Source organism: Engystomops pustulosus, chromosome 5 (assembly GCF_040894005.1).
Source record: "Engystomops pustulosus chromosome 5, aEngPut4.maternal, whole genome shotgun sequence".
NCBI lineage: Eukaryota > Metazoa > Chordata > Amphibia > Anura > Leptodactylidae > Engystomops > Engystomops pustulosus.
Window position 1 is genome coordinate 1,402,514 of NC_092415.1, and position 22,463 is coordinate 1,424,976.

The 22,463-nt window shown below is 46.1% G+C and overlaps 1 protein-coding gene across 1 annotated transcript in view; it reads left to right on the forward strand.

Annotated features, from left to right (window-relative positions):
* The window catches only part of RECK (reversion inducing cysteine rich protein with kazal motifs), an 83,508-nt gene that overhangs the window by 9,076 nt on the left and 51,969 nt on the right, over positions 1-22,463 (forward strand). The window contains exons 2-3 of the mRNA XM_072150981.1: positions 20,098-20,153; positions 20,585-20,659. Coding sequence (XP_072007082.1) covers positions 20,098-20,153; positions 20,585-20,659 — 131 coding nt within the window. The remainder of the gene's footprint in view (positions 1-20,097; positions 20,154-20,584; positions 20,660-22,463) is intronic.

The following is a 22,463-nucleotide window of genomic DNA, read 5'->3' on the forward strand; positions in this document are numbered from 1 at the left end:
GGACCGGTTAGGTAAATGAGACCCATTGGGGGTCATTTACTAAAGGCCCGATTCGGGTTTTCCCGACGTGTTACCCGAATATTTCCGATTTGCGCCGATTTCCCCTGAATAGCCCCGGGATTTTGGCGCACGCGATCGGATTGTGGGGCATCGGCGCTGGCATGCACGCGACGGAAAGCGGGAGGCGTGGCCGAACGAAAACCCGACGGATTCCGAAAAACCGCCGCATTTAAAACAGAAAATATGTCGGGGAGCTTGCACTTACCTTCACTCAGCCCGACTCGGTGAACTCCAGCGCGTTCCGATGCTTTTCAGCGCAGCAGCGCCACCTGGTGGACGGCGGAGGAACTACCTTAATAAATCCTGTCCGGACCCGAATCCAGCGCAGAGAACGCGCCGCTAGTTCGCGAATGGACCGGGTAAGTAAATATGCCCCACTGTCTGTGTAATACAGCAGTCCCCTGCACTGTGGGAGGAGGGCTCAGCCTGTGAGGCTCCGCCCCTGCACTGTTAGAGGGCTCAGTTTGTGAGTCTCCACCCCTGCACTGTGGGAGGAGGGATCAGCCTGTGAGGCTCCGCCCCTGCACTGTGGGAGGAGGGCTCATCCTGTGAGGCTCCGCCCCTGCACTGTGGGAGGGGGTCTCAGCCTGAGAGGCTCCGCCCCTGCACATTTGCATTGCGTTTCTGTACACAATGCAGACAGAACATGTGACGGCTCCATACGGGGTTAACCAGGGCGCGTTGTACGTGTTTCCAGGTTATGGGATGTAATGTGGGTATTTAGCGCTGCGCCCCGCACGGTGGCCTCTTATTCTCCAGTCTCTGTTCTAATGTGCGAGAGAAAACATTTGCAAATAATTCTACAAGAACATAAATCAGATATTTCACTTGAAAGTTCTCTTATCGCTTCATCTCCCTCCATCAGACGCCACATCTGCCGCCCATGTGACCTCCACATCCCGCGGTCGCCCTTCGCTTCTCTCTTCTCCCTTTGAAATCTTTATGTCAAATATTTTTGGAACATTTTTGGAGATTTCATCCTCGGAGCGGCTGCCACATACACAAGTTTTCGTGTTTGATTTAGACTTGGGCGCGGTTCTCAGTGACGCTGGAATCTGTATTTATAGCTCCGTATCAAAGCCGAGAGAGAGAAGGGACCGCGCCAAAGAACCAGGAACAAGACAGAATATGGCTACATCCACACTAGCGTGCGCTGACCGGGTGGTACCGAGCGCATGGCGGAGCACTGGGGGCGCTGTTCACCCCTCCCCTCTCCATAGGCAACAGCGCCGCCGCAACCATGGGAAAGACAGAGCGGCAGAACGCTGCCGGGTCGCCATAGCGTCTGTGAGGACGTATATCTGCCCACAAACACAGGAAAGATACAGAACCAGAACGCCACCGGGTCGCCATAGCGTCTGTAGGGACGTATATCTGGCCACAAACACAGGAAAGATACAGAACCAGAACGCCACCGGGTCGCCATAGTGTCTGTGAGGACGTATATCTGGCCACAAACACAGGAGAGATACAGAACCAGAACGCCGCCGGGTCGCCATAGTGTCTGTAGGGACGTATATCTGGCCACAAACACAGGAAAGATACAGAACCAGAACGCCACCGGGTCGCCATAGCGTCTGTAGGGACGTATATCTAGCCACAAACACAGGAAAGATACAGAACCAGAACGCCACCGGGTCGCCATAGCGTCTGTAGGGACGTATATCTAGCCACAAACACAGGAAAGATACAGAACCAGAACGCCACCGGGTCGCCATAGCGTCTGTAGGGACGTATATCTGGCCACAAACACAGGAAAGATACAGAACCAGAACGCCACCGGGTCGCCATAGCGTCTGTAGGGACGTATATCTAGCCACAAACACAGGAAAGATACAGAACCAGAACGCCGCCGGGTCGCCATAGCGTCTGTAGGGACGTATATCTGGCCACAAACACAGGAAAGATACAGAACCAGAACGCCGCCGGGTGGCCATAGCGTCTGTAGGGACGTATATCTAGCCACAAACACAGGAAAGATACAGAACCAGAACGCCACCGGGTCGCCATAGCGTCTGTAGGGACGTATATCTAGCCACAAACACAGGAAAGATACAGAACCAGAACGCCACTGGGTCGCCATAGCGTCTGTAGGGACGTATATCTAGCCACAAACACAGGAAAGATACAGAACCAGAACGCCACCGGGTCGCCATAGCGTCTGTAGGGACGTATATCTGGCCACAAACACAGGAAAGATACAGAACCAGAACGCCGCCGGGTCGCCATAGCGTCTGTAGGGACGTATATCTAGCCACAAACACAGGAAAGATACAGAACCAGAACGCCACCGGGTCGCCATAGCGTCTGTAGGGACGTATATCTAGCCACAAACACAGGAAAGATACAGAACCAGAACGCCACCGGGTCGCCATAGCGTCTGTAGGGACGTATATCTGGCCACAAACACAGGAAAGATACAGAACCAGAACGCCACCGGGTCGCCATAGCGTCTGTAGGGACGTATATCTGGCCACAAACACAGGAAAGATACAGAACCAGAACGCCGCCGGGTCGCCATAGCGTCTGTAGGGACGTATATCTAGCCACAAACACAGGAAAGATACAGAACCAGAACGCCGCCGGGTCGCCATAGCGTCTGTAGGGACGTATATCTAGCCAGAAACACAGGAAAGATACAGAACCAGAACGCCACCGGGTCGCCATAGCGTCTGTAGGGACGTATATCTAGCCACAAACACAGGAAAGATACAGAACCAGAACGCCACCGGGTCGCCATAGCGTCTGTAGGGACGTATATCTGGCCACAAACACAGGAAAGATACAGAACCAGAACGCCGCCGGGTCGCCATAGCGTCTGTAGGGACGTATATCTAGCCACAAACACAGGAAAGATACAGAACCAGAACGCCACCGGGTCGCCATAGCGTCTGTAGGGACGTATATCTAGCCACAAACACAGGAAAGATACAGAACCAGAACGCCACCGGGTCGCCATAGCGTCTGTAGGGACGTATATCTGGCCACAAACACAGGAAAGATACAGAACCAGAACGCCACCGGGTGGCCATAGCGTCTGTAGGGACGTATATCTAGCCACAAACACAGGAAAGATACAGAACCAGAACGCCACCGGGTCGCCATAGCGTCTGTAGGGACGTATATCTGGCCACAAACACAGGAAAGATACAGAACCAGAACGCCACCGGGTCGCCATAGCGTCTGTAGGGACGTATATCTAGCCACAAACACAGGAAAGATACAGAACCAGAACGCCACCGGGTCGCCATAGCTTCTGTAGGGACGTATATCTAGCCACAAACACAGGAAAGATACAGAACCAGAACGCCACCGGGTCGCCATAGCTTCTGTAGGGACGTATATCTGGCCACAAACACAGGAAAGATACAGAACCAGAACGCCACCGGGTCGCCATAGCGTCTGTAGGGACGTATATCTGGCCACAAACACAGGAAAGATACAGAACCAGAACTGTGCAGCAGAACATTTGTTTGGGTCTGGGTCTATTTGCTGTGACATTTTCCCTGATTGTCCTCCTCCCTGCTCCCTGGGAAGATCCTGTCAGGGTGACGCTGACACACAGAGCATTGGGAGCAGGTGTGAAAGAAGACGCCTTGTCCGGCATTTTGCGGTTTCAAAGCTTCCAAATATTTCCCCTAATTGGAGGCAGATGGAGTTATACACACGCGGAGGCATCCGGGATAAAAATAACAAAAATCAGGAAAACGAGCGGCATCAAAGCAACGAAACATTCAGCCGAGGTCGACCAATCATTGGGCTTCACTTTGGTGCCTGAAAAATGATGGATCTGTGCTGAATCTACGACCCTCCATTATCCCGTCAGATGATCCCCCTGGGAGTAGCAGCATTACACTATTATAGCAGCATTACACTATTATACCGGCAGTACACTATTATAGCGGCAGTACACTATTATAGCGGCAGTACACTATTATAGCGGCATTACATTATTATAGCAGCATTACACTATTATAGCAGCATTACACTATTATAGCAGCATTACACTATTATAGCAGCATTACACTATTATAGCAGCATTACACTATTATAGCAGCATTACACTATTATACCGGCAGTACACTATTATAGCAGCATTATACTATTATACCGGCATTATACTATTATAGCGGCATTACACTATTATAGCAGCATTACACTATTATAGCAGCATTATACTATTATAGCAGCATTACACTATTATAGCAGCATTATACTATTATAGCAGCATTACACTATTATAGCAGCATTATACTATTATAGCAGCATTACACTATTATAGCGGCAGTACACTATTATAGCGGCAGTACACTATTATAGCAGCAGTACACTATTATAGCGGCAGTACACTATTATAGCAGCATTACACTATTATAGCAGCATTACACTATTATAGCAGCATTATACTATTATAGCAGCATTACACTATTATAGCGGCAGTACACTATTATAGCGGCAGTACACTATTATAGCAGCAGTACACTATTATAGCGGCAGTACACTATTATAGCAGCATTACACTATTATAGCAGCATTACACTATTATAGCGGCATTACACTATTATAGCAGCATTACACTATTATAGCAGCATTACACTATTATAGCAGCATTACACTATTATAGCGGCATTACACTATTATAGCAGCATTACACTATTATAGCGGCATTACACTATTATAGCAGCATTACACTATTATAGCAGCATTACACTATTATACCGGCATTACACTATTATACCGGCAGTACACTATTACAGCATTACACTATTATAGCGGCATTACACTATTATAGCGGCAGTACACTATTATAGCGGCATTACACTATTATACCGGCAGTACACTATTACAGCATTACACTATTATAGCGGCATTACACTATTATATCAGCATTACACTATTATAGCAGCATTACACTATTATAGCAGCATTACACTATTATATCGGCATTACACTCTTATAGCCGCATTACACTATTATAGCAGCAGTACACTATTATAGCAGCATTACACTATTATAGCGGCAGTACACTATTATAGCAGCATTACACTATAATATCAGCATTACACTATTATATCAGCATTACACTATTATAGCGGCAGTACACTATTATAGCAGCATTACACTATTATAGCAGCATTACATTATTATAGCAGCATTACACTATTATAGCAGCATTACACTATTATAGCGGCAGTACACTATTATAGCAGCATTACACTATAATATCAGCATTACACTATTATATCAGCATTACACTATTATAGCAGCATTACACTATTATACCGGCATTACACTATTATAGCAGCATTACACTATTATAGCAGCATTACACTATTATAGCGGCATTACACTATTATAGCAGCATTATACTATTATACCGGCATTATACTATTATAGCAGCATTACACTATTATAGCGGCATTACACTATTATAGCAGCATTATACTATTATACCGGCATTATACTATTATAGCAGCATTACACTATTATAGCGGCATTACACTATTATAGCGGCATTACACTATTATAGCGGCATTACACTATTATAGCAGCATTACATTATTATAGCGGCATTACACTATTATAGCGGCATTACACTATTATAGCAGCATTATACTATTATACCGGCATTATACTATTATAGCAGCATTACACTATTATAGCGGCATTACACTATTATAGCAGCATTACATTATTATAGCAGCATTACATTATTATAGCAACATTACACTATTATACCGGCAGTACACTATTATAGCAGCATTATACTATTATACCGGCATTATACTATTATACCGGCATTATACTATTATAGCAGCATTACACTATTATAGCAGCATTACACTATTATAGCCGCATTACACTATTATAGCAGCATTACACTATTATAGCAGCATTACACTATTATACCGGCATTATACTATTATAGCAGCATTATACTATTATACCGGCAGTACACTATTATAGCAGCATTATACTATTATACCGGCAGTACACTATTATAGCAGCATTACACTATTATACCGGCAGTACACTATTATAGCGGCATTACACTATTATATCAGCATTACACTATTATAGCAGCATTACACTATTATACCGGCAGTACACTATTATACCGGCAGTACACTATTATAGCAGCATTATACTATTATACCGGCATTATACTATTATAGCAGCATTACACTATTATAGCAGCATTATACTATTATACCGGCATTATACTATTATACCGGCATTATACTATTATAGCAGCATTACACTATTATAGCAGCATTATACTATTATACCGGCATTATACTATTATAGCGGCAGTACACTATTATAGCAGCATTACACTATTATAGCGGCCAGAGGTCGCATTAACGCCTCACCACGCGTCATAGACGCGTGATGAGGCGCCATTACCCCCCAAAATAATTGCCATGCGTAAAGTTACGCTTGGCAATTATTCCCTGTAGCGCGCAGGCTGAGCGGTTCAGCGCGCGCCGCAAAGGAGAGAAATATCAGTAGCGCGATCACAGCGCGCGCTGGACCGCTCAGCGGGACACATGACTAGGGGCGGGCCGGAGTGAGAGCACCCGCCCCAGGGGAGACGTGTGGGCAGTGGCGTACCGTCCGCGGTCGCCATTGAGACGGCCCATCAGAAGGGGGGGCCGGGGCTGTCGCTAATGCCGCTCTTCCCTGACACCCTCCCCCCTCGTCCGCTGCTCGGCTCCTCGACTCCTCTGCTCCTCCGCTCCCCTCGACTGTAAGTCCCTCTATGGGTGTGATGTGTGTGTGTGCGTGTGTGTCTGTGTGTGCTGTGGTGTGTCTGTGTGTGCTGTGGTGTGTCTGTGTGTGCTGTGGTGTGTCTGTGTGTGCTGTGGTGTGTCTGTGTGTGCTGTGCTGTTGTGTGTTTATGGGGTGTGTGTGCACTGTGAGTGTATGAATATGCTGTGTGAGTGTATGGTGTGTGCGGGTGTGTGTGCACTGTGAGTGTATGAATATGCTGTGTGAGTGTATGGTGTGTGCGGGTGTGTGTGCACTGTGAGTGTATGAATATGCTGTGTGAGTGTATGAATATGCTGTGTGAGTGTATGAATATGCTGTGTGAGTGTATGAATATGCTGTGTGAGTGTATGGTGTGTGCGGGTGTGTGTGCACTGTGAGTGTATGAATATGCTGTGTGAGTGTATGGTGTGTGCGGGTGTGTGTGCACTGTGAGTGTATGAATATGCTGTGTGAGTGTATGAATATGCTGTGTGAGTGTATGAATATGCTGTGTGAGTGTATGAATATGCTGTGTGAGTGTATGGTGTGTGCCGGTGTGTGTGCACTGTGAGTGTATGAATATGCTGTGTGAGTGAGTGCTGTTTGTGTATGGTGTGTGCGGTTGCGCTGTGAGTGTATATGGTGTGTGTACATTGTGAGTGTATGAATATGCTGTGTTGGTGTATGTGCTGTTTGTGTTTATGCTGTACTTATTCGTATTTGTTTTGTGTATGCAGCATGTCTGTATATACTGTATGTGTGTACATGCTGTATGTATGAGGGCGTAAGCAGCGCTCACCCCCTCCTCCTGTCCCGTGCGCCGTGTGTGCAGTGTTGTGAGTGTGGAGTGTGTGCGGTGCTGTGAGTGTGGAGTGTGTGCGGTGCTGTGAGTGTGGAGTGTGTGCGGTGCTGTGTGTGTGGAGTGTGTGCGGTGCTGTGTGTGTGGAGTGTGTGCGGTGCTGTGTGTGTGGAGTGTGTGCGGTGCTGTGAGTGTGGAGTGTGTGCGGTGCTGTGTGTGTGGAGTGTGTGCGGTGCTGTGAGTGTGGAGTGTGTGCGGTGCTGTGTGTGTGGAGTGTGTGCGGTGCTGTGTGTGTGGAGTGTGTGCGGTGCTGTGTGTGTGGAGTGTGTGCGGTGCTGTGTGTGTGGAGTGTGTGCGGTGCTGTGTGTGTGGAGTGTGTGCGGTGCTGTGTGTGTGGAGTGTGTGCGGTGCTGTGTGTGTGGAGTGTGTGCGGTGCTGTGAGTGTGGAGTGTGTGCGGTGCTGTGAGTGTGGAGTGTGTGCGGTGCTGTGAGTGTGGAGTGTGTGCGGTGCTGTGTGTGTGGAGTGTGTGCGGTGCTGTGAGTGTGGAGTGTGTGCGGTGCTGTGTGTGTGGAGTGTGTGCGGTGCTGTGAGTGTGGAGTGTGTGCGGTGCTGTGAGTGTGGAGTGTGTGCGGTGCTGTGTGTGTGGAGTGTGTGCGGTGCTGTGTGTGTGGAGTGTGTGCGGTGCTGTGAGTGTGGAGTGTGTGCGGTGCTGTGTGTGTGGAGTGTGTGCGGTGCTGTGTGTGTGGAGTGTGTGCGGTGCTGTGTGTGTGGAGTGTGTGCGGTGCTGTGAGTGTGGAGTGTGTGCGGTGCTGTGAGTGTGGAGTGTGTGCGGTGCTGTGTGTGTGGAGTGTGTGCGGTGCTGTGTGTGTGGAGTGTGTGCGGTGCTGTGTGTGTGGAGTGTGTGCGGTGCTGTGAGTGTGGAGTGTGTGCGGTGCTGTGTGTGTGGAGTGTGTGCGGTGCTGTGTGTGTGGAGTGTGTGCGGTGCTGTGTGCCGTGAGTGTGTGCGGTGCTGTGTGCCGTGAGTGTGTGCGGTGCTGTGTGCCGTGAGTGTGTGCGGTGCTGTGTGCCGTGAGTGTGTGCGGTGCTGTGAGTGTGTGTGTGTGCGGTGCTGTGAGTGTGGAGTGTGTGCGGTGCTGTGTGCCGTGAGTGTGTGCGGTGCTGTGTGCCGTGAGTGTGTGCGGTGCTGTGTGCCGTGAGTGTGTGCGGTGCTGTGAGTGTGGAGTGTGTGCGGTGCTGTGAGTGTGGAGTGTGTGCGGTGCTGTGAGTGTGGAGTGTGTGCGGTGCTGTGAGTGTGGAGTGTGTGCGGTGCTGTGAGTGTGTGTGTGTGCGGTGCTGTGTGTGTGGAGTGTGTGCGGTGCTGTGTGTGTGGAGTGTGTGCGGTGCTGTGTGCCGTGAGTGTGTGCGGTGCTGTGTGCCGTGAGTGTGTGCGGTGCTGTGTGCCGTGAGTGTGTGCGGTGCTGTGTGTGTGGAGTGTGTGCGGTGCTGTGTGTGTGGAGTGTGTGCGGTGCTGTGAGTGTGGAGTGTGTGCGGTGCTGTGTGCCGTGAGGGTGTGCGGTGCTGTGAGTGTGTGTGTGTGCGGTGCTGTGTGTGTGGAGTGTGTGCGGTGCTGTGAGTGTGGAGTGTGTGCGGTGCTGTGAGTGTGGAGTGTGTGCGGTGCTGTGAGTGTGGAGTGTGTGCGGTGCTGTGAGTGTGGAGTGTGTGCGGTGCTGTGTGTGTGGAGTGTGTGCGGTGCTGTGTGTGTGGAGTGTGTGCGGTGCTGTGTGTGTGGAGTGTGTGCGGTGCTGTGTGTGTGGAGTGTGTACGGTGCTGTGAGTGTGGAGTGTGTGCAGTGTTGTGAGTGTGGAGTGTGTGCGGTGCTGTGAGTGTGGAGTGTGTGCGGTGCTGTGTGTGTGGAGTGTGTGCGGTGCTGTGAGTGTGGAGTGTGTGCGGTGCTGTGTGTGTGGAGTGTGTGCGGTGCTGTGTGTGTGGAGTGTGTGCGGTGCTGTGAGTGTGGAGTGTGTGCGGTGTTGTGAGTGTGGAGTGTGTGCGGTGCTGTGAGTGTGGAGTGTGTGCGGTGCTGTGTGTGTGGAGTGTGTGCGGTGCTGTGAGTGTGGAGTGTGTGCGGTGCTGTGTGTGTGGAGTGTGTGCGGTGCTGTGTGTGTGGAGTGTGTGCGGTGCTGTGTGCCGTGAGTGTGTGCGGTGCTGTGTGCCGTGAGTGTGTGCGGTGCTGTGTGCCGTGAGTGTGTGCGGTGCTGTGTGCCGTGAGTGTGTGCGGTGCTGTGTGCCGTGAGTGTGTGCGGTGCTGTGTGCCGTGAGTGTGTGCGGTGCTGTGAGTGTGTGTGTGTGCGGTGCTGTGAGTGTGGAGTGTGTGCGGTGCTGTGTGCCGTGAGTGTGTGCGGTGCTGTGTGCCGTGAGTGTGTGCGGTGCTGTGTGCCGTGAGTGTGTGCGGTGCTGTGAGTGTGGAGTGTGTGCGGTGCTGTGAGTGTGGAGTGTGTGCGGTGCTGTGTGTGTGGAGTGTGTGCGGTGCTGTGTGTGTGGAGTGTGTGCGGTGCTGTGTGTGTGGAGTGTGTGCGGTGCTGTGTGCGGTGAGTGTGTGCGGTGCTGTGTGCCGTGAGTGTGTGCGGTGCTGTGTGTGTGGAGTGTGTGCGGTGCTGTGTGCCGTGAGTGTGTGCGGTGCTGTGTGTGTGGAGTGTGTGCGGTGCTGTGAGTGTGGAGTGTGTGCGGTGCTGTGTGTGTGGAGTGTGTGCGGTGCTGTGAGTGTGTGTGTGTGCGGTGCTGTGTGTGTGGAGTGTGTGCGGTGCTGTGAGTGTGGAGTGTGTGCGGTGCTGTGTGTGTGGAGTGTGTGCGGTGCTGTGAGTGTGGAGTGTGTGCGGTGCTGTGTGTGTGGAGTGTGTGCGGTGCTGTGAGTGTGGAGTGTGTGCGGTGCTGTGAGTGTGGAGTGTGTGCGGTGCTGTGAGTGTGGAGTGTGTGCGGTGCTGTGAGTGTGGAGTGTGTGCGGTGCTGTGAGTGTGGAGTGTGTGCGGTGCTGTGTGCCGTGAGTGTGTGTGGTGCTGTGAGTGTGGAGTGTGTGCGGTGCTGTGAGTGTGGAGTGTGTGCGGTGCTGTGTGCCGTGAGTGTGTGCGGTGCTGTGTGTGTGGAGTGTGTGCGGTGCTGTGAGTGTGGAGTGTGTGCGGTGCTGTGTGTGTGGAGTGTGTGCGGTGCTGTGTGTGTGGAGTGTGTGCGGTGCTGTGTGTGTGGAGTGTGTGCGGTGCTGTGTGTGTGGAGTGTGTGCGGTGCTGTGTGTGTGGAGTGTGTGCGGTGCTGTGTGTGTGGAGTGTGTGCGGTGCTGTGTGCCGTGAGTGTGTGCGGTGCTGTGTGTGTGGAGTGTGTGCGGTGCTGTGTGTGTGGAGTGTGTGCGGTGCTGTGTGTGTGGAGTGTGTGCGGTGCTGTGTGTGTGGAGTGTGTGCGGTGCTGTGTGCCGTGAGTGTGTGCGGTGCTGTGTGTGTGGAGTGTGTGCGGTGCTGTGTGTGCCGTGAGTGTGTGCGGTGCTGTGTGTGTGGAGTGTGTGCGGTGCTGTGTGTGTGGAGTGTGTGCGGTGCTGTGTGTGCCGTGAGTGTGTGCGGTGCTGTGTGTGTGGAGTGTGTGCGGTGCTGTGTGTGTGGAGTGTGTGCGGTGCTGTGTGTGTGGAGTGTGTGCGGTGCTGTGTGCCGTGAGTGTGTGCGGTGCTGTGTGCCGTGAGTGTGTGTTTTGTGTGCGTGTGCTGTGTGAGTGTGCTATGTGTATTACCGAAATTTTCATACTCCTCCTCGGGTAAAAATACTCCTCAAAAATGGTGAGAGGAGTATTTTTACCCTTCTGGAAAAATGTTAGTGCGACCTCTGATAGCGGCAGTACACTATTATAGCGGCAGTACACTATTATAGCAGCATTACACTATTATAGCAGCATTACACTATTATAGCGGCAGTACATTATTATAGCAGCATTACACTATTATAGCAGCATTACACTATTATAGCAGCATTACACTATTATAGCAGCATTACACTATTATAGCGGCATTACACTATTATAGCAGCATTACACTATTATAGCGGCATTACACTATTATAGCAGCATTACACTATTATAGCAGCATTACACTATTATAGCAGCATTACACTATTATAGCAGCATTACACTATTATAGCGGCATTACACTATTATAGCGGCAGTACACTATTATAGCAGCATTACACTATTATAGCGGCATTACATTATTATAGCAGCAGTACACTATTATAGCGGCATTACACTATTATAGCAGCATTACACTATTATAGCGGCATTACACTATTATAGCAGCATTACACTATTATAGCAGCATTACACTATTATAGCGGCATTACACTATTATAGCGGCAGTACACTATTATAGCAGCATTACACTATTATAGCAGCATTACACTATTATAGCGGCATTACATTATTATAGCAGCATTACATTATTATAGCAGCATTACACTATTATAGCAGCATTACACTATTATAGCAGCATTACACTATTATAGCGGCATTACATTATTATAGCAGCATTACATTATTATAGCAGCATTACACTATTATAGCAGCATTACACTATTATAGCGGCATTACATTATTATATCAGCATTACATTATTATAGCGGCATTACATTATTATAGCAGCATTACACTATTATAGCAGCATTACACTATTATAGCAGCATTACACTATTATAGCGGCATTACACTATTATAGCGGCATTACACTATTATAGCAGCATTACACTATTATAGCAGCATTACACTATTATAGCAGCATTACACTATTATAGCGGCATTACATTATTATAGCAGCATTACACTATTATAGCAGCATTACACTATTATAGCAGCATTACACTATTATAGCAGCATTACACTATTATAGCGGCATTACACTATTATAGCAGCATTACACTATTATAGCGGCATTACACTATTATAGCAGCATTACACTATTATAGCAGCATTACACTATTATAGCAGCATTACACTATTATAGCGGCAGTACACTATTATAGCAGCATTATAGTATTATAGCGGCATTACACTATTATAGCAGCATTACACTATTATAGCGGCATTACACTATTATAGCGGCAGTACACTATTATAGCAGCATTACACTATTATAGCAGCATTACACTATTATAGCAGCATTACACTATTATAGCGGCATTACACTATTATAGCGGCATTACACTATTATAGCGGCATTACACTATTATAGCAGCATTACACTATTATAGCAGCATTACACTATTATAGCAGCATTACACTATTATAGCGGCATTACATTATTATAGCAGCATTACACTATTATAGCAGCATTACACTATTATAGCAGCATTACACTATTATAGCAGCATTACACTATTATAGCGGCATTACACTATTATAGCAGCATTACACTATTATAGCGGCATTACACTATTATAGCAGCATTACACTATTATAGCAGCATTACACTATTATAGCAGCATTACACTATTATAGCGGCAGTACACTATTATAGCAGCATTATAGTATTATAGCGGCATTACACTATTATAGCAGCATTACACTATTATAGCGGCATTACACTATTATAGCGGCAGTACACTATTATAGCAGCATTACACTATTATAGCAGCATTACACTATTATAGCGGCAGTACACTATTATAGCAGCATTACACTATTATAGCAGCATTACACTATTATAGCGGCATTACATTATTATAGCAGCATTACATTATTATAGCAGCATTACACTATTATAGCAGCATTACACTATTATAGCAGCATTACACTATTATAGCGGCATTACATTATTATAGCAGCATTACATTATTATAGCAGCATTACACTATTATAGCAGCATTACACTATTATAGCGGCATTACATTATTATATCAGCATTACATTATTATAGCGGCATTACATTATTATAGCAGCATTACACTATTATAGCAGCATTACACTATTATAGCAGCATTACACTATTATAGCGGCATTACACTATTATAGCGGCATTACACTATTATAGCAGCATTACACTATTATAGCAGCATTACACTATTATAGCGGCATTACATTATTATAGCAGCATTACACTATTATAGCGGCATTACATTATTATAGCAGCATTACACTATTATAGCGGCAGTACACTATTATAGCAGCATTATACTATTATACCGGCATTATACTATTATAGCAGCATTACACTATTATAGCAGCATTACACTATTATAGCGGCATTACATTATTATAGCAGCATTACACTATTATAGCAGCATTACATTATTATAGCGGCATTACATTATTATAGCAGCATTACACTATTATAGCAGCATTACACTATTATAGCGGCAGTACACTATTATAGCAGCATTACACTATTATAGCAGCATTACACTATTATAGCGGCAGTACACTATTATAGCAGCATTACACTATTATAGCGGCATTACACTATTATAGCAGCATTACACTATTATAGCAGCATTACATTATTATAGCAGCATTACACTATTATAGCGGCAGTACACTATTATAGCAGCATTACATTATTATAGTGGCATTACACTATTATAGCGGCATTACATTATTATATCAGCATTACACTATTATAGCGGCATTACACTATTATAGCAGCATTACACTATTATAGCAGCATTACACTATTATAGCAGCATTACACTATTATAGCGGCATTACATTATTATATCAGCATTACACTATTATAGCGGCATTACACTATTATAGCAGCATTACACTATTATAGCAGAATTACACTATTATAGCAGCATTACACTATTATAGCAGCATTACACTATTATACCGGCAGTACACTATTATAGCAGCATTACACTATTATAGCAGCATTACACTATTATAGCGGCATTACACTATTATAGCAGCATTACACTATTATAGCGGCAGTACACTATTATAGCGGCATTACACTATTATAGCGGCATTACACTATTATAGCGGCATTACATTATTATAGCAGCATTACACTATTATAGCAGCATTACATTATTATAGCGGCATTACACTATTATAGCAGCATTACATTATTATATCAGCATTACACTATTATAGCGGCAGTACACTATTATAGCGGCAGTACACTATTATAGCAGCATTACACTATTATAGCGGCAGTACACTATTATAGCAGCATTACACTATTATAGCAGCATTACACTATTATAGCGGCATTACACTATTATAGCAGCATTACATTATTATATCAGCATTACACTATTATAGCGGCAGTACACTATTATAGCAGCATTACACTATTATAGCGGCATTACACTATTATAGCGGCAGTACACTATTATATCAGCATTACATTATTATATCAGCATTACACTATTATAGCAGCATTACATTATTATATCAGCATTACACTATTATAGCGGCATTACATTATTATAGCAGCATTACACTATTATAGCAGCATTACACTATTATAGCAGCATTACACTATTATAGCGGCATTACATTATTATAGCAGCAGTACATTATTATAGCAGCATTACACTATTATAGCGGCAGTACACTATTATACCGGCATTACATTATTATATCAGCATTACACTATTATACCGGCATTACATTATTATATCAGCATTACACTATTATAGCGGCATTACATTATTATATCAGCATTACACTATTATAGCGGCATTACATTATTATATCAGCATTACACTATTATAGCGGCAGTACACTATTATAGCAGCATTACACTATTATAGCGGCAGTACACTATTATAGCAGCATTACACTATTATAGCGGCATTACATTATTATATCAGCATTACACTATTATAGCGGCAGTACACTATTATACCGGCATTACACTATTATAGCGGCATTACATTATTATAGCAGCATTACACTATTATACCGGCATTACATTATTATATCAGCATTACACTATTATAGCGGCATTACATTATTATATCAGCATTACACTATTATAGCGGCATTACATTATTATATCAGCATTACACTATTATAGCGGCAGTACACTATTATAGCAGCATTACACTATTATAGCGGCAGTACACTATTATAGCAGCATTACACTATTATAGCGGCATTACATTATTATATCAGCATTACACTATTATAGCGGCAGTACACTATTATAGCAGCATTACATTATTATAGCGGCAGTACACTATTATAGCAGCATTACACTATTATAGCGGCATTACATTATTATATCAGCATTACACTATTATAGCGGCAGTACACTATTATAGCAGCATTACACTATTATATCAGCATTACACTATTATAGCAGCATTACACTATTATAGCAGCATTACACTATTATAGCAGCATTACATTATTATAGCAGCATTACACTATTATAGCGGCAGTACACTATTATAGCGGCATTACACTATTATAGCAGCATTACACTATTATAGCGGCATTACATTATTATATCAGCATTACACTATTATAGCGGCAGTACACTATTATAGCAGCATTACACTATTATAGCAGCATTACACTATTATAGCAGCATTACACTATTATAGCAGCATTACACTATTATAGCAGCATTACACTATTATAGCGGCAGTACACTATTATATCAGCATTACACTATTATAGCAGCATTACATTATTATAGCGGCAGTACACTATTATAGCAGCATTACACTATTATAGCAGCATTACACTATTATAGCGGCAGTACACTATTATAGCAGCATTACACTATTATAGCAGCCAGAGGTCGCACTAACATTTTTCCAGAAGGGTAAAAATACTCCTCTCACCATTTTTGAGGAGTATTTTTACCCGAGGAGGAGTATGAAAATTTCGGTAATACACATAGCACACTCACACAGCACACGCACACAAAACACACACTCCACACACACAGCACCGCACACACTCCACACACACAGCACCGCACACACTCCACACACACAGCACCGCACACACTCCACACACACAGCACCGCACACACTCCACACACACAGCACCGCACACACTCCACACACACAGCACCGCACACACTCCACACACACAGCACCGCACACACTCCACACACACAGCACCGCACACACTCCACACACACAGCACCGCACACACTCCACACACACAGCACCGCACACACTCCACACACACAGCACCGCACACACTCCACACACACAGCACCGCACACACTCCACACTCACAGCACCGCACACACTCCACACACACAGCACCGCACACACTCCACACACACAGCACCGCACACACTCCACACACACAGCACCGCACACACTCCACACACACAGCACCGCACACACTCCACACACACAGCACCGCACACACTCCACACTCACAGCACCGCACACACTCCACACACACAGCACCGCACACACTCCACACTCACAGCACCGCACACACTCCACACACACAGCACCGCACACACTCCACACACACAGCACCGCACACACTCCACACACACAGCACCGCACACACTCCACACTCACAGCACCGCACACACTCCACACACACAGCACCGCACACACTCCACACACACAGCACCGCACACACTCCACACACACAGCACCGCACACACTCCACACACACAGCACCGCACACACTCCACACACACAGCACCGCACACACTCCACACACACAGCACCGCACACACTCCACACACACAGCACCGCACACACTCCACACACACAGCACCGCACACACTCCACACACACAGCACCGCACACACTCCACACACACAGCACCGCACACACTCCACACACACAGCACCGCACACACTCCACACTCACAGCACCGCACACACTCCACACACACAGCACCGCACACACTCCACACACACAGCACCGCACACACTCCACACACACAGCACCGCACACACTCCACACACACAGCACCGCACACACTCCACACACACAGCACCGCACACACTCCACACACACAGCACCGCACACACTCCACACACACAGCACCGCACACACTCCACACACACAGCACCGCACACACTCCACACACACAGCACCGCACACACTCCACACACACAGCACCGCACACACTCACGGCACACAGCACCGCACACACTCCACACACACAGCACCGCACACACTCCACACACACAGCCCCGGCCCCCCCTTCTGATGGGCCGTCTCAATGGCGACCGCGGACGGTACGCCACTGCCCACACGTCTCCCCTGGGGCGGGTGCTCTCACTCCGGCCCGCCCCTAGTCATGTGTCCCGCTGAGCGGTCCAGCGCGCGCTGTGATCGCGCTACTGATATTTCTCTCCTTTGCGGCGCGCGCTGAACCGCTCAGCCTGCGCGCTACAGGGAATAATTGCCAAGCGTAACTTTACGCATGGCAATTATTTTGGGGGGTAATGGCGCCTCATCACGCGTCTATGACGCGTGGTGAGGCGTTAATGCGACCTCTGATAGCAGCATTACACTATTATAGCGGCAGTACACTATTATAGCAGCATTACACTATTATAGCAGCATTACACTATTATAGCGGCAGTACACTATTATAGCGGCAGTACACTATTATACCGGCATTATACTATTATAGCAGCATTACACTATTATAGCAGCATTACACTATTATAGCAGCATTACATTATTATAGCAGCATTACACTATTATAGCGGCAGTACACTATTATAGCAGCATTACATTATTATAGCAGCATTACACTATTATAGCAGCATTACACTATTATAGCAGCATTACATTATTATAGCAGCATTACATTATTATAGCAGCATTACACTATTATAGCAGCATTACATTATTATAGCAGCATTACACTATTATAGCGGCAGTACACTATTATAGCAGCATTACATTATTATAGCAGCATTACACTATTATAGCAGCATTACACTATTATAGCGGCAGTACACTATTATAGCAGCATTACACTATTATAGCGGCAGTACACTACTATAGCAGCATTACACTATTATAGCGGCATTACATTATTATAGCAGCATTACATTATTATAGCGGCATTACACTATTATAGTGGCATTACACTATTATAGCAGCATTACACTATTATAGCGGCATTACACTATTATAGCAGCAGTACACTATTATAGCAGCATTACACTATTATAGCAGCATTACACTATTATAGCGGCAGTACACTATTATAGCGGCATTACACTATTATAGCAGCATTACACTATTATAGCGGCAGTACACTATTATAGCAGCATTACATTATTATAGCAGCATTACACTATTATACCGGCAGTACACTATTATAGCAGCATTACACTATTATAGCAGCATTACACTATTATAGCGGCAGTACACTATTATAGCAGCATTACACTATTATAGCGGCATTACATTATTATAGCAGCATTACACTATTATAGCAGCATTACAGTATTATAGCGGCATTACATTATTATAGCGGCATTACACTATTATAGCAGCATTACACTATTATAGCGGCAGTACACTATTATAGCGGCATTACACTATTATAGCAGCATTACACTATTATAGCGGCAGTACACTATTATAGCAGCATTACACTATTATAGCAGCATTACATTATTATAGCAGCATTACACTATTATAGCAGCATTACATTATTATAGCGGCATTACACTATTATAGCAGCATTACACTATTATAGCAGCATTACACTATTATAGCAGCATTACATTATTATAGCAGCATTACACTATTATAGCAGCATTACACTATTATAGCAGCATTACACTATTATAGCAGCATTAAACTATTATAGCAGCATTACACTATTATAGCAGCATTACACTATTATAGCAGCATTATAGTATTATAGCAGCATTACATTATTATAGCAACATTACACTATTATAGCAGCATTAAACTATTATAGCAGCATTACACTATTATAGCAGCATTATAGTATTATAGCAGCATTACATTATTATAGCAACATTACACTATTATAGCAGCATTACACTATTATAGCAGCATTACACTATTATAGCAGCATTACATTATTATAGCAGCATTACACTATTATAGCAGCATTATAGTATTATAGCAGCATTACACTATTATAGCAGCATTACACTTTTATAGCAGCATTACACTACATGTGCTTTCACCCCCTGTTTCTATGAAATATACCTTATGTGTTTAACTCTTGGGGACATGTGAAGAACGCGTTTATGGTGTCCTGAGGAGTAGAGGTGAGCGGATCAGATGTTCATCCGGAAATATAGAAAATCCATAAATATCCGTCCAGGTCGGGTGACCAAAGCCAAACGGGAATGTGGGCTCCGCTCACCTCTCCTCTGGAGTGTAAATCTAAATGGTTCCTGCGGGGGGGTCACTCCTCCTGTGGCTTAGACTTACATTTCTATGATTTGTTTTCCCTTTACCTCCGGATGATTGGTGTCGCTTGTATTTCATGTGTCGTGTAACCATCGTATGGAAGGAAATATTCTCTTTTTTCTCGTTTGCAGACGCGTCGTGCTGCTATCAGGCAAAGGAACTGACATGTCGTGAAACCTGTGAACAGGTAAATGTCTTTCTTATTGGGTCACAAGGTGCCAGGGGGGCAGGAATCCCACCCCCCAGTGGGTTCTCAGTAGGAAGTGATTGGAAGGGCCAGAAATACCCGGGCGCTGTGCTCAGAAATGTCCCACATTCCCATAAAATTGAACGGAGCGGCAGAACGCACGTTTAACCTGCCGCTCCGCCCATTAGCGAGACCTGGAGCGATTCTCTGGATAGGAGGGGGGTCCTGATGATCTCTGGGGGTCCCAGTAGCCGGACCCTCATCATTGAGCTGGTTATTCCCAGTCCTGAGACAAGGTCCCTGGATCTGTGACTCATTTCCTTATGGATCTCCTGAAGGGTCGGGGTCAGAGGTGACATCAGTTTTATCCCGTTTTATCGATTCTTCAGTGCGTAGAACACATTTATTTTTATACTTCTCTTTTTTTTCAGATTTTGTCGTCCAAAAGTGAGTCCCATCAGAAGCACCTGCTGCAGAGGGCTCCAGATTACTGCCCGTCATCCATGGTAACTGCTCAGCACGGGCTCAGAGATACATTAAAATTACCTTTATATCACTTTCTTGATGATATTACTGAGTGATTGAGTCGCTTTCTGATTCAGTGATGTCACACTACTGTGTGACTACTAAGGGGAGATACTACTGTGTGACTACTGAGGGGAGATACTACTGTGTGACTACTAAGGGGAGATACTACTGTGTGACTACTGAGGGGAGATACTGCTGCGTGACTACTAAGGGGAGATACTACTGCGTGACTACTGAGGGGGGATACTACTGTGTGACTACTGAGGGGAGATACTGCTGCGTGATTACGGACGGGAGATACTACTGTGTGACTACTAAGGGGAGATACTACTGTGTGACTACTGAGGGGAGATACTACTGTGTGACTACTAAGGGGAGATACTACTGTGTGACTACTGAGGGGAGATACTACTGTGTGACTACTGAGGGGAGATACTGCTGCGTGACTACTGAGGGGGGATACTACTGCGTGACTACTGAGGGGGGATACTACTGTGTGACTACTGAGGGGAGATACTGCTGCGTGATTACTGACGGGAGATACTACTGTGTGACTACTGAGGGGAGATACTGCTGCGTGACTACTGAGGGGAGATACTACTGTGTGACTACTGAGGGGGGATACTACTGTGTGACTACTGAGGGGAGATACTGCTGCGTGACTACTGAGGGGAGATACTGCTGCGTGACTACTGAGGGGGGATACTACTGTGTGACTACTGAGGGGAGATACTACTGTGTGACTACTGAGGGGGGATACTACTGTGTGACTACTGAGGGGAGATACTACTGTGTGACTACTAAGGGGAGATACTACTGTGTGACTACTGAGGGGAGATACTGCTGCGTGACTACTAAGGGGAGATACTACTGCGTGACTACTGAGGGGGGATACTACTGTGTGACTACTGAGGGGAGATACTGCTGCGTGATTACGGACGGGAGATACTACTGTGTGACTACTAAGGGGAGATACTACTGTGTGACTACTGAGGGGAGATACTACTGTGTGACTACTAAGGGGAGATACTACTGTGTGACTACTGAGGGGAGATACTACTGTGTGACTACTGAGGGGAGATACTGCTGCGTGACTACTGAGGGGGGATACTACTGCGTGACTACTGAGGGGGGATACTACTGTGTGACTACTGAGGGGAGATACTGCTGCGTGATTACTGACGGGAGATACTACTGTGTGACTACTGAGGGGAGATACTGCTGCGTGACTACTGAGGGGAGATACTACTGTGTGACTACTGAGGGGGGATACTACTGTGTGACTACTGAGGGGAGATACTGCTGCGTGACTACTGAGGGGAGATACTGCTGCGTGACTACTGAGGGGGGATACTACTGTGTGACTACTGAGGGGAGATACTACTGTGTGACTACTGAGGGGAGATACTACTGTGTGACTACTAAGGGGAGATACTGCTGCGTGACTACTGAGGGGAGATACTACTGTGTGACTACTAAGGGGAGATACTACTGCGTGACTACTAAGGGGAGATACTGCTGCATCACTACTGAGGGGAGATACTGCTGCGTGACAACTAAGGGGAGATACTATTGTGTGACTACTGAGGGGAGATACTGCTGTGTGACTACTAAGGGGAGATACTGCTGCATGACTACTAAGGGGAGATACTGCTGCGTGACTACTGAGGGGAGATACTGCTGCGTGACTACTGAGGGTGGATACTATTGTGTGACTACTGAGGGGAGATACTACTGTGTGACTACTAAGGGGAGATACTACTGTGTGACTACTGAGGGGAG